The sequence below is a fragment of the Phacochoerus africanus genome, chromosome 10, assembly GCF_016906955.1.
Source record: "Phacochoerus africanus isolate WHEZ1 chromosome 10, ROS_Pafr_v1, whole genome shotgun sequence".
Taxonomy (NCBI): Eukaryota; Metazoa; Chordata; class Mammalia; order Artiodactyla; family Suidae; genus Phacochoerus; species Phacochoerus africanus.
This window is the reverse complement of record NC_062553.1, coordinates 122,113,658-122,128,025: the sequence shown is the minus strand read 5'-3', so window position 1 is coordinate 122,128,025 and position 14,368 is coordinate 122,113,658. Positions and strand designations below refer to the sequence as shown.

At 36.6% G+C, this 14,368-nt stretch overlaps 1 protein-coding gene across 1 annotated transcript in view; it reads right to left on the bottom strand.

Annotated features, from left to right (window-relative positions):
• Positions 1 to 14,368, bottom strand: part of STPG2 (sperm tail PG-rich repeat containing 2) — a 334,050-nt gene that overhangs the window by 307,831 nt on the left and 11,851 nt on the right. Inside the window, exons 3-4 of the mRNA XM_047798146.1 lie at positions 11,639 to 11,797; positions 7,111 to 7,275 (exon numbers count right to left, since the gene is read on the bottom strand). Of these exons, the coding sequence (XP_047654102.1) occupies positions 7,111 to 7,275; positions 11,639 to 11,797 (324 nt within the window). The remainder of the gene's footprint in view (positions 1 to 7,110; positions 7,276 to 11,638; positions 11,798 to 14,368) is intronic.

Below are 14,368 nucleotides of genomic sequence, written 5' to 3'. Positions count from 1 at the left end.
AAATTCACATCTGGAAACTGAGCTCACATATAGTATTACGTCAAAAAGCAGGAGTTCCCATTACAGCTCAGCAAGTTAAGATCCCAACATAGTGTCCATGAGGATGCAGGTTTGATTCCTGGTCTTTCTCAGTAGGTTAAGGATCCATTGTTGCCACAGCTGCAGCATAGGTCACAGATGCTGCTTGGATCTCGTGGCTGTGGTGTAGGCCTGCATCTGCAGCTCTGATTCAACTCCTAGCTCGGGAACTTCCATATGCCATGCGTGTGGCCATAAAAAAAAAAAAAGAAAAAGAAATAGAAAGAAATAATTTTTTAAAAAGCAGCTAAAGAAATACAGAGAATTATCAGAAACTTGAATAATATTTGAATTAACATTACTACAGTATCAGCTTCATAATATTCTGTGAGGAATCTGTGGGATTCTTTTTTTCCTTGCAGGAAAAAACGAGAAAATAAAGCCCTCAGCTACTGAGCTTTGATACCCTATTTCTAGCTCTTCTTTCAAATTCAAGACAGAGATTTCAAAAAAATCACTATCACAATTCAATTCAAATTAAACTGTTGAATCCTCTTGAATATTAACAACTATATCTTTAATTTATATGTAAATTTATATTTTTACAAAACATGTTTTCTTAAATTCAATCTAGATTTTTATTCTAATAAATACAGGTTGGATTGACTCAATAATTACTAAAATAGGTCATCAAATAAATTTGACTTATTAAAATTATAGAATAAATTTCCTTCTTCAAATTTGTCTTCTATCAATAATAATCTAGCCAGAAAGAAATCAAATTTCATATATCAAGTAATGTTTATTCATATGTGAAAAAGGTTTTGTGCATCTAGGGAAGATTGGAGGTGTTATTCTGGCCCTCTAATAGATGCAATATTTTTCTGAAACAAAGAAATAGTATATACAAAAAATATAATTTTAGGGCAAGAATGACATTTTGAGATTTAAGAGTAATCAGAGAATTAAACTAAGGTCCAGGATCTAAGAGTATTTTGAAAAAGAAACACTGGTTTCAATATATTAGACTAAAGTTTTTCCTAGTATATTTTAGATAAGGAAACTTAACACAAAGAGCTTAAGTAACTTGGCCAAGGACAAATTACAATTAAGTAGCAAAAGCCAAAAAATAACCCAGGCTTCTGGTTCCATTACATGACCTCTCATAACTATCCTTTACCTTGGACAGAATATACTGATATTAGATCATAGCACTTCCACTGTTATTTTTACAGAATTATTTCCTTTGTTTTTCTAAGCATACCTAATTGAAATATCTAAGATACCAGCACTGTCTGCTAATGAAAGCTAGTTATTTTCATATTATTAGAGAGTTGATAGGATATTCAAGCCTGAAAAACCATGTATGGGAGTTCCCGTCATGGCTCAGTGGTTAACAAATCCGACTAGGAACCATGAGGTTGCGGGTTCAATCCCTGGCCTCGCCAGGGTTGAGTGGGTTGAGGATCTGGGTTGCCATGAGCTGTGGTGTAGGTTGCGGACGTGGCTCGGGTCCCGTGTTGCTGTGGCTGTGGCGTGGGCTGGAGGCTACAGCTCTGTTTAGACCCCTAGTCTGGGAACCTCCATACGCCGGGGGTGCAGCCCTAGAAAAGACAAAAAGACAAAAACAAAAGCAAAAAAACAGGTATGGCATAGAGAGGAAGAGCAAAATACTCTTGAGACAAAAGACACTATAGGTAGTAAGAATTGGGAATTCTCAGCGTGTGAACAGGACACATATTTACAACTTGTAATATCCTTACTCTCCATTTTATCAGAGGTAAGCTGGTTCTTCATAATTTCTACAGTGTGGAGCAGTCTATCGGGTCTTAAAATATTTTTATGTGAACATCAACTGTATCATTTCTAGTGTGTTCCATGATAAATGTACATTTAAAAGGGAATTTACAAGTCAAAAAATAAAATAATGCCAGCTTATGTATTTATCTTTACATCTGACTTTCAATTCTTTAAAGAGAATTTAAGTTATCTAACGAACTTTCACTTCAGCCTGAAGGACTTCAGTGTTTCTTTCAGAGGATTTACGAGATAAACCCTATCAGTTTCTGTTTATCTGGGAATGTTTTTAATTTTGCCTTCATTCTCAAAGAATAGTTTTGTGGATTATAGAATTCTTGATTAGCAAGCTTTTTTTGTTTCAGTACTTTGAATATATCACACCAATGCTTTCCATGTTCCATGGTTTCTGATAAGTCAGCTGTTAACCTGCTTGGGGATTCCTTGTCATTGCTGCTTTCAAGGTATCTCATTGTTTTTGATAATCAACAGTTTGATTGTGATATATCCCATTTAGAATTCATTGAGCTTTTTCATACATAGATAGTTTTTTATCAAATTTGAAGGTTTTCAAGTCATTATTTCTTCAAATATTCTCTCTGCCCCTTTTGCTTCTCCCCTTCTTTGACTCCCATTATGCATATGTTGGTATGCTTGAGAGTGTCCCACAAGTCTCAGATGCTACGCTTATTTTTCTTCATATTTTTTTTTCTTTCTGTTCGTCAGGCTACATATCAATTGACTAGTATTCAAGTTTTTTAATTCTTTCTTTTTCCAGTTCAAATCCACTACTGAATCCCTCTAGTGAATTTTTCATTTCCATGATTATAATTTTCAATTTCAGAATTTCTACTTGGTTTCTTTCTGTAAGTTTAATCTTCATTGAAATTTGGGAGACAGCATATTTGGGGGGGGGGATGTTGTTGTTTGTCTTTTTAGGGCCCCACGCAGAGCATACCGAAGTTCCCAGGCTAGGGGTTGAATCAGAGCTGTTGCTGCCAGCCTACGCCACAACCACAGCAATGCCAGATCCAAGCCACATCTGCAACCTGCACCATAGTTCATGGAAATGTCAGATCCTTAACCTACTGAGCAAGGCCAAGGATCGAACCCGCAACCTAACGGTTCCTAGTCGGATTTGTTTCTGCTGTGCCATGACGGGAACTCTCAAAAACCGGGGTATCTTTGATAATATAATGTGGCATCTGAAAAATCAGAATCTCCTTCCCACTCCAAGGATTTGTCATTATTTTGTTGTTTAGTAATTTTCCTGGAATAATTCTCTAAATTCTGCTTTCTTTGTCATGTGCATCCACTAAAGTCTTGGCCTGGTTAGCTGATTGGTCAGGTTATGGTTAGACAGAGGTTTCCTTAATGCCTTGAACTAATGAGTCTCCAACCTTTGCAGACGTGCTCTGTGCATGTGTTGAGAACACCTTCAACACTCAAATCGGCAGCATACAGGTCTGTCTTAGCTTCCACTTCTTCAAGGAAGTGTGTGTAGAGACTCAAGGGCACAGAGAGTTTAGAACTTCGTACCTTTCCAAGTCTGTTTGAAGTTAGCAATTCTGAAACCACTTTCAGTGTTTTACAAGATTAAGCAAATAAGTAAATATACTGAGGATAATGGGAGCTCGGTTTCTCATTGTGGAAGAAGCGGGTTCAAATGTGGAAAAGGAAATATTGGAATAAACCTGTGGAGTTGGATTGGAATTTGAGAAAACAAATATGCAAAGTTTTTATTTATTTATTTATTTGCTTTTTAGGGCTGCACTCGCAGCATGTGGAAGTTCCCAGGCTAGGGGTTGAATCGGAGCTACAGCTGTCAGCCTTCACCAACGCAGGGTCCAAGCCACATCTGCGACCTACACCACAGCTCAGGGCAATACCAAATCCCCAAACCACTGAGTGAAGCCAGGGATCAAAACCACATCCTCATGGACACTAGTCAGGTTCATTTCCACTGTGCCTACACTTGATATTTATCTATTAGACAGATAAGAAAAAAGTATAGATTTTTACATGTATATAGGAAGATAGCCTAGAAGCAATTATACCTTAGCATCAATGCATGTATCTAGTGTACTGATCTTGTTTTGAAAGATCATTTTCCACTAAAAGGAAGTTGGTCTCCTTGAGGAAATGACTGATTCCAAGGCTAGGGTAGGCGGGAAATAAGATAAACCTGGAACATTTTATTTATTTATTAATTTTTAGGGCCGCTCCTGAGGCATATGGATTTCCCAGGCTAGGGGTCTAAATAGAGCTACAGCTGCCAGCCTACGTCACAGCCACAGCAACACCAGATCCGAACCATGTCTGTGACCTACACCACAGCTCACAGCAACGCCGGATCCTTAGCCCACAGAGCAAGGCCAGGGATCGAGCCCACAATCTCCTGGTTCCTAGTTGGATTCGTTTCTGCTGTGCCACAACGGGAACTCCTGGAACATTTTATTTTGACAGAAAGTAAGGAAATGCTCAAAGAATGATGGAGATATGTCAAAAAGATACAAGGAGCAGATTGAAAAGGCTCTCAAGGGTCAAATTATTAGATCGTTTTAACCTCAAAATAAATAATGAGAGTGGTAAATTCTAATCTTTGGAGTAAAGTAGGAATTCTTGAACCCATACTGATACAAATAAATGAGAAAAAAGATAAAGCTGTTCTTTAGAGTAAAGTGCCAACAAATAAATGTTAAAGAAAATACAGAATTAGAAAATTACCATTTGATAAACATCACAGTAAAATTGATTCAGGCATCATCAATGGATGTTAAGCTAATAGGTGAGAGTTTAATAAGGAATAAGATAACTACTCATTTTTTAGTAACTTATCCAAAATATTTATAAACTTTAAAAAAATAGTAACTTTATTGTAGATAAAACTGGAAGACACCACCTCAAATTAATATCACCAGTTACAAGATTAGTAAACATCCTATGCCTCTTTAAGTACATTGAGAAGGATACATCACAAATGTAGCATTTCTGCCAAAATATATAAATTTATCTTCATCATGAAAAAATATACACAAATCCAGAATTGAAACATAATCTACACAATAAATGGTCTGTGCTCTTCAAAAAGTCAAGGTTACATAAGACAAAGAAAGACTGAAGAAATGTTTCTAATTAAAGGAATCTAAAGAGACACAACAAGTAAATGCAGCATGTAATATTAGATTGGACTCTGGACCAAAACTCATTTTTTAAAGAATATCATTGAGATATTTAGCAATGTTTTTTAAATAAATATCTATAGATGAGGTAATAGTAGTCTATGAAAGAATTTTTTCTGATTTTGGTAATTACACTGTGGTTATAAAAGAAAATTCTTGGAGCTCCCATTGTGCCTCAGCAGGTTAAGAACTCAACTAGTATCCATGAGGATGCAGGTTTGATCCCTGGCTCACTCAGAAGGTTAAGGTTCCAGCACTGCTGCAAGCTGGTGTAGGTTGCAGGTGCGGCTCGGATCCAGGGTTGCTGTGGCTGTGGTATAGGCTAACGGCTATGGCTCAGATTCGACCCCTAGTCTGGGAACCTCTATATGTCACAGGTGAGGCCCTAAAAAGACAAAAAAAAAATTTAAAAGAAAATCCTTGTTCTCAAAAATTTTACAACATATTTGGGAGTAAAGGGACATCATGTCTCAAATGTATTCTGCTTAGTTAGAATATAAATATATAGGGGTGAAACTGTAAAGCAAACGTGATAAAGTGTTAACTGCAGAAAGAAATATGTTAACTGCTGAAAGATATGTAAGAATTATTTGTATCATTCTTGTAACTTTTCTACCAATCTGAAATTTTTTTCAAAATTTAGAATTATTTTTTTAAAAAAGAAAATCACTGACTGGAAACAATGAATAAATTATACCTAATATATTGATATAATTAAATCTTAAAAATATAACATTAAGTGAAACAGCAGCAACCTATGTACCAGATGATACCATTTACTTAAATATTTTAAATCATACAACAATATATATTGTTATTAATATGTAATAAAGATTAACTGGTTTTTTTGGCAAAGGAAGAAGAAAGGAAGTAGGGAAACTGGGTAGGGTAATAATAGTAATAATATATTTATTTTAAAATATAGATAATTCAAATGTGAAAAATTTTAATATGTGTTACATGTGATGGTGAGTACATGGGTATCTGTTTTGAAGTTTGTACTAGTCTATGTGCAGTTATATAAATTACAATAAAAATATTTTAGGAAAAAAAAACTTAACAAGTCAAAGCATCTAAGGCCCCCAAATGCCCCCGTATACCTATTGTCAAATACCAAATGGTTTTAAAAGGTGCTTGAGGCAAAATCCAAAGATGGAGACACATCCAAACAAAAGACACGTCCAAACAAACAAAAGACTAGAGAGTAATCAGAGTAAAGTAATCGAGCCAAGTCCTGAGAGTGTCTTTTCTTTGACTAAGGTGTCCCTCAGACTCTCCTTAAATAAACTACATTTTTCCTACGTTCCTAAGATTACTTCTTCCAGATCTCATAAAAGTACAAAAATATAACAGATTCAAAGCACTATGTACTTCAGTCTTGGAAATAAGGAAAACCAGACATACCTATGTTCATGGATAACTCACACATTTCAACTGAATGAAATTTCTGTTCGATTCCGGTCAAGTTTAAAATTCAAAACCTGGATGAACTGCATCTGCTACATTCTGTTGTATATTTTAATCAGAGAGAAGCTCCTTATCTTTTTTCACACTCCTTTGTGAAATAAATTATCCTTATACTATCAGATTCAAATCCTTTTATAAATAAAAATTTTTCCCTTTCAAATTCAGGCAAAGAATACCTACGTACTGCATAGGCTTATACATTGTAGAGGAGACTTTTAGTAAGTTAAATGTTTTTCTTCTTTCTACTGGGCAGAGTTACACTGTATTTCCCAGGTTCCTTGGCAGTGAGGGGGGGTCCATGTGCCTAAACTTCCATGCACTTTAACTCCCAGGCCTGATCTGCAAAACCCCCCCAGAAGTCCTCTGTCCTCTTTCCCCTTCTGCCAGCTGCATACAGATGACTCCAAACCCTTGGATGCGATAATAAGAGGAATGGAATAAGTCGGAGCTCCTGACCCTCTACATGGAGAAAGGTCTCTTATCAACAAGAAATGCCCATTTGAAGGAGGAAAAAAAGAATTTCTGTTGCATTAAGCCACTGGGATTTAGGAATCTATTTGTTACTGGGTCCATTTGTTACATTAACTAAGACTTGTATAACCATAAACAGTCTTCCAATTGTCAATGTGAAATGTATTATACTTACAAATTGAGGTTTATAGTATGCTGGACCCAGTGTGCCATCACTAGCTGGTGGAAAGTGTTTTATGATACTGTCATCCTCATTAATATGATAACCATATGACTGTCCACAAGAAGGAATTGAAGGAACATAAACACTTCTGGAAACTGTAAGTGCCCTTGAAATTTTCTGCAAAAAAAAAAAAGAAAGAAAGAAAAAAATATATATATGTATATATAATTTACTCAAAGACAAGAGAAGGGGTAAAGAGCCAAACATTAACATTTACTAAAAGACAGCTACTGGGGAGTTCCCATCGTGGTTAACAAATCCAACTAGGAATCATAAGATTGTGGGTTCGATCCCTGGCCTCAGTCAATGGGTTAAGGATCTGGCACTACCATGAGCTGCGGTGTAGATCAGTCTCGACTCGGATCCTGCATTGCTGTGGCTCTGGCGTAGGCCGATGGCTACAGCTCCAATTAGACCCCTAGCCTGGGAACCTCCATATGCCAAGGGTGCAGCCCTAGAAAAGACAAAAAGACAAAAAAAAAAACCTAAAATACAACTATTAAGTATTGACTTGATGAGTTTTATAATATAAGTCAAAAACATTTGTAAAAGTAGGAGTTCCCACTGTGGCTCAGTGGTTAACAAACCCAACTAGTATTTGCGAGGATGCAGGTTCAATCCCTGGCCTTGCTCAGTGGGTTAAGGATCCAGCATTGCCAAGAGGCGTGGTGCGGGTTGCAAGCACAGCTCGGATCCCCCGTTGCTGTGGTTGTGGTGTAGGCCTGTGGCTGCAGCTCTTATTCGACCTCTAGCCTGGGAACCTCCATAAGCCGTGGGAACGGCCCAAGAAATGGCAAAAAGACCAAAAAAAAAAAGAATGAATTCAAGTCTTACCTCATAATATAAACCCACATTTAACCAGGCTACATTAAATAGTAAGATATACTATAATATAAACAAGACTAATAGTAAAGCCACTTTTAAAGGCAAGGAATCTCTCTTACTTGGCTCAGTTATTTAGCTTGCTTAGGAAAGTATAACTGATTCCAATAATAGGCATTCATTCCTCTAGTCACATGGATGATCAGCAGTTCAAAGTGGTTTCTTGTGCTATGCTATCATAGGTTTTGCCAGGCAAAAAGAAACTTTATATTTTTCTCTAACATTTCCTGGCTTCACTCCTTCCCAGCTCCTGATCTATCTCCATCTTACCAGTGCCCTATATAAATATCCTAATTTTGCAGACCATGTAGCAAGGAAAATGTCCATGATAGAATGCTAAATGGAAATAAAAATATAAAAAATAAAATTGAATTTATTTATTTTTAATTTTATTTCACATTTGCTTTTTAGGGCCACACCCACGGCATATGGAAGTTCCCAGGCGAGGGGTCAAATCGGAGCTGGAACTGCCAGCCTATGCCACTGCCAGATCTGAGCCGCATCTGCAACCTATACCACAGATCACTAGTCGGATTGGTCGGGTTGGTAACTCACTGAGCCACATCTGAGCCAATCGGAGCTGCAACTGCCAGCCTATGCCACTGCCAGATCTGAGCCGCATCTGCAACCTACACCACAGTTCACTGCAACACCAGATCCTTAACCCACTGAGCAAGGCCAGGGATTGAACCCATGCCCTCACGGATACTAGTCGGGTTGGTAACTCACTGAGTCACAATGGTAACTCCTGAATTTATGACTATAGCTATATAAGTTATGTAAAACTACATATAAGTGCATAAAGTTGTATACATATACGACTTGATACGGAAACGAGGTATGCAAAAAATTAACAGAATTATCAACATTAGAGTCAGAAGCTTTCAGGTGATTATCCTTTTAGAAAAATTTCCTTTAATGTAAAATAATTTATAACTTAAAAACAAGTAGGAGTAATACATATTAGAAATACTAGTATAAAATACATCAAATAAAATACTGGCATTTAAATGAGTTAGTTATCTGAAAAATTTCTTATTAAGAATATATTGATTCTCTGTAGTTTTGTATTTTTTAAATTTTTTAATTTATTTTGGTCCTTTTTTTTTTTTAGGGCTGCACCCAAGGCATATGGAAGTTCCCAGGCTAGCGGCTGAACTGGAGCTATAGCTAACAAAATATACCACAGCCACAGCAAGGCAGGATTTGAGCCTCATCTGTGACCTACACCACAGCTCATGGCAACGCCGGATCCTCAACCCACTGAGTGAGGCCAGAGGTCAAACCTACATCCTCATGGACACTAGTCGGGTTCATTAACTGCTGAGCCACAACAAGAACTCCTCTGTAGTTTTTTAAATAAATGCTATAGGTGGAGTTCGCGACGTGACTCAGTGGTTAATGAACCTGACTAGCATCCATGAGGATTCGGGTTGGATCCCTGGCCTCGCTCTGTGGGTCAAGGGTCTGGCGTTGCCATGAGCTGTGGTAGAGGGCACATACGAGGCTCGGATCCTGCATTGCTGTGGCTGTGGTGTAGTCTGTCAGCTACAGTTCTGGTTCGACCCCTAGCCTGGGAACCTCCATATGCCATATCCCACAGGTGCGGCCCTAAAAAGACAATAAATAAATAAATAAATGCTGTAGTTGAGTGCACCAGGTGCCCAGTGTACAACTGTTTAAACATACTATCACTGGCAGAATTTTACTTTTTCGGTCATTAGAGACAACTATTAAGTAGTGATACATATGAGACATTACCAAATTGAAACAGCAAAGTATCGAATGGCTTCCCCTCCACTCACTATTTTTAGAAATTATTTTCATGATGTTGAGACTTTCCAAAGTGAAGCCCCAACCTCCTTCTCCACCCTCTATTCCTACTTCTTTGATCCTAAACTCCAAATATTCCAAAGAACTTTGTCCTTCCCTGAACATACGATGCCTTAAATATGTCAATGTTTTTATTCATGCAGTTTTCTTCACCTGCAGTGCCTTTTCCAATTCTTTCTAACTCAGTGAATCCTTTTTCAAGATCCAGGTTGATTGTGATATCCCTATTCCTGCCAAAAAATCTCTATGCTGGGCTACTAGTAAAAATTTCATTATATGTTTATTAAAAACAGCATTTCATCAACTGTTTTGTACCAAATTTGATTCATTGATTCCCAGTTAAAATTAGATCCCGGGGATCAGTAATCTGTCTTCTATGTATTATCAGTGCCTAGCACTATGTCTAGTATACACAGCCAAAAAATATCTCATAAACACCTGCATGAGTAAATAACCACTGACTTTGTCCCCACACTTGAAAGTGCTGATAGTTATTTAAATACACTTATAAACCTCAACCTCATTGTCATTACACTGACATTATTTAACTGAGAACTTAGCCCTAAAATATATTCTCCTAAACAAAGAACTGATTAAAATTTAATTAATATGAGCTATGTGAAGGAGTTATGATAAAAGGAAAGGGAACTACTCTAAGCTATGACTAAAATCTGCTAAATTATATAACTTATTCCAAAAAGGATGGTCTTTTTTGTAAAAAAAATATTCATTTTATAACACCAGTGTACCTTCCCAAACATATCACCTGCTAGTCTCCTACACAAATTTTTCACTCCAGTCAAAATAATCTCCTCATTGTCCTCCATAAGATCTCACTCCTCTGCTTTCGCTCATGGAGTTCTCCAGGCCTCTATTTTTGCTCATGGAGTTCTCCATGCCTCTGCTTTCGCTCATGGAGTTCTCCAATAAATGTCAACCCTATTCTTCAAAGCCAACCTCCTCAATAAAGCCTCTACAAATTATACTTTCCCATAATACAGAAGTCCTTTAAATTCCTATGGCATTTAATCACATGATCATTCACTTAGCCCCTGTCACATATCATCTTTCATTAGTAACAATTTATGTACATAAAACCTAAATTTTAAGCTTCTTTAATTTCAGGAGTCATGTTTTAAATTTCACTATATTATTAACAATACATAACACAAAGCTTCCTCTGTATAGAAACATAAACCACTCAGGTATTTTTTTAAGTGTCCCTTACTTTCTGCTCACCATAGACACTGGAAGTGATTAAGGATTTATCAAAAGCAAAAATTAAGTCAAATGTTAATACAGTTAAAAACTAAAGTTTGGAGTTCCCGTCATGGTGCAGTGGTTAATGAATCCAACTAGGAACCATGAGGTTTCAGGTTTGATCCCTGGCCTTGCTCAGTGGGTCGAGGATCTGGCATTGCCGTGAGCTGTGGTGTAGGTTGCAGACTCGGATCGGATCCCACGTTGCTGTGGCTCTGGCGTAGGCCAGTGGCTACAGCTCTGATTAGACCCCTAGCCCGGGAACCTCCATATGCCACGGGAGCGGCCCTAGAAAAGGCAAAAAGACAAAAAAAAAATCTAAAGTTTATAAATTTTGAGTATTCATTTAATTATAAACTATAATATGGATACTAATACACCTACTAATTTTAATAGTAAGTTTTTAAAATGTGCTTATCACATAAAATTAATGTTTTAGAAAACATTTACTATATTTTAACTTAAAAAAAAGTCATTAGAAGCATGATTCAAAATAGCAACATACTGACTGAGGATGCTCTTGAGCCGCTAGTATTTTCCTGTTCGTGACATGTAATGTTCCAGGGTAAGACTGAGCATAGCTTCCTGGTCCTGGACCATCTGAAATAAACTTCTTAAAACGTTCTTCCCGGTTTTGCAGACTCTGGCCTCCTTTTATATTATACTAAATCGGAGAGGAAAACATGAAATAAACACTTTTAAATATTACATATTAATATAAGTATTACTAGTTTTAAAACTCAGTCTGAGAGTTTTGACTGAAGACAGTTCTCTAATGAGAGAGGATAATAAGAGGACAGTTACACCCGTCAGTTTTAACAGTGAACTCAAAATAAAATTTACCATACTTTGAAAATTCTAAGAGAATACAATACTCAGTTTTAAAATAGCAATCAAAGACAGAAGAATCTCCAAAACTGTAGAGCAAAAATAAAGAGTGCATGTCTGTGTTTACAGGCCCCTGGAGAATTTATACCTCTAAAATGAGCTAAAAATACTCATATTGCATGGAAAAAGCAAACCTTCCGAGATTGCTTAGGCTTAATTATTTTCATGAATAAAGAGAGATTTATGCAATTTTATTGGCAACAGCTTAATTTTATGCTCAGATTAGTTTTAAACTTGGATTATTGCAGAGAGAGTCCTGGAAGGAATCCTCCATGGCTTTCCATGTCACTTATCTGGATTCTCTAGAATCAGAAATTTATCAACTGGCTAATTGTCAATTAATTCAAATAAAATTCCATCATAACTAGTTTCAATAAACAGTCATGGTTCAATCACGTAAATTTGATTCTTCCGCTTTTTTTAATTTTCTTAATTTCCTTTATTTTCTTTTCTACCAAGCAAACCTCCCTTTGAAAGAAGTTAACATACTTCAGATATGCTAAAGATAGCAAAGGAAATTATTTTGCCTATAACTAGCCAAGAACTGTAAAGGCAAAAATTAAAGCTCACCCCACCCTCAACTTTGGAATAATGGTCACAATCATAACCAAAGCGAAATAACCATGAACAGAAGTAACAGAGAAGACCAATTTGGGGTTCAGAGTGTCAGCTCCCAAATGTTCTGCTTTTATAAAAGCCTCAAGTATTCTGTATTTTTACAGAGAAATGCCTTCACAACTATATTCCATATTTTCAGTTTCTTAAAATTTCACTTGAAGTCTCAAATAATATTTACGAATTGCTGATAAAAAAGCAACATTTCAACCTCCAAAAGAAAAGTATAAAAAATAAGGTTTTTAAATACTTGCATTAATTTCCATTAAGATTATACCTTTATCATCTAATGTATTAATAATTTAGAGAATTAATATATAGCCTATGTCACATTGCAAACACACTTCCTAATTCAGCTATTTTAAATGAAACAGAATTTATTTTTCAAATAGTATGATAAATTCACACTTTTTTTTTTTTCCCACTGTACAGCAAGGGGGTCAGGTTATCCTTACATATATACATTACAATTACATTTTTCCCCCAGCCTTTCTTCTGTTGCAACATGAGTATCTAGACAAAGTTCTCAAGGCTATTCAGCAGGATCTCCTTGTAAATCTATTCTAAGTTGTGTCTGATAAGCCCAAACTCCCGATCCCTCCCACTCCCTCCCCCTCCCCCTCCCATCAGGCAGCCACAAGTCTCTTCTCCAAGTCCATGATTTTCTTTTCTGAGGAGATAGGCATTTGTGCTGGATATTAGATTCCAGTTATGAGTGATAGCATAAGGTATTTGTCTTTGTCTTTCTGGCTCATTTCACTCAGTATGAGAGTCTCTAGTTCCATCCATGTTGCTGCAAATGGCATTATGTCATTCTTTTTTATGGCTGAGTAGTATTCCATTGTGTATATATACCACCTCTTCCGAATCCAATCATCTGTCCATGGACATTTGGGTTGTTTCCATGTCCTGGCTATTGTGAATAGTGCTGCAATGAACATGTGGGTGCACGTGTCTCTTTTAAGTAGAGTTTTGTCCGGATAGATGCCCAAGAGTGGGATTGCGGGGTCATATGGAAGTTCTATGTATAGATTTCTAAGGTATCTCCAAACTGTTCTCCATAGTGGCTGTACCAGTTGACATTCCCACCAACAGTGCAGGAGGGTTCCCTTTTCTCCACAGCCCCTCCAGCACTTGTTATTTGTGGATTTATTAATGATGGCCATTCTGACTGGTGTGAGGTGATATCTCATGGTAGTTTTGATTTGCATTTCTCTTATAACCAGCGATGTTGAGCATTTTTTCATGTGTTTGTTGGCCATCTGTATATCTTCTTTGGAGAAATGTCTATTCAGGTCTTTTGCCCATTTTTCCATTGATTGATTGGCTTTTTTGCTGTTGGGTTGTGTAAGTTGTTTATATATTCTAGAGATTAATCCCTTGTCGGTTGCATCATTTGAAACTATTTTCTCCCATTCTTAAATTCACACTTATTGACCTTCTAAAAGTTCTACAAGAAATTTAGCCCAAAACTACCAAAAAAAAAATCTTTAGCAACAGAATAAATAAACAACAAGTCATTTTTTTAACCAAAGAAATCAATCTTCTCCTGATATGAGTTCAAAGTTTTAAGAAGAAAAGTGGAGAACTCTTTTTCTTAGATCATTCATTACGCAAAAATGCACATTTCCTAATTTCTTATTTTTGATATCCAGGAAATGTACCCAACTTGGAACAGAATAAAATTTGACTTAAATTGCACTTCATTCTATTTTACATGTGGAACTTTCTA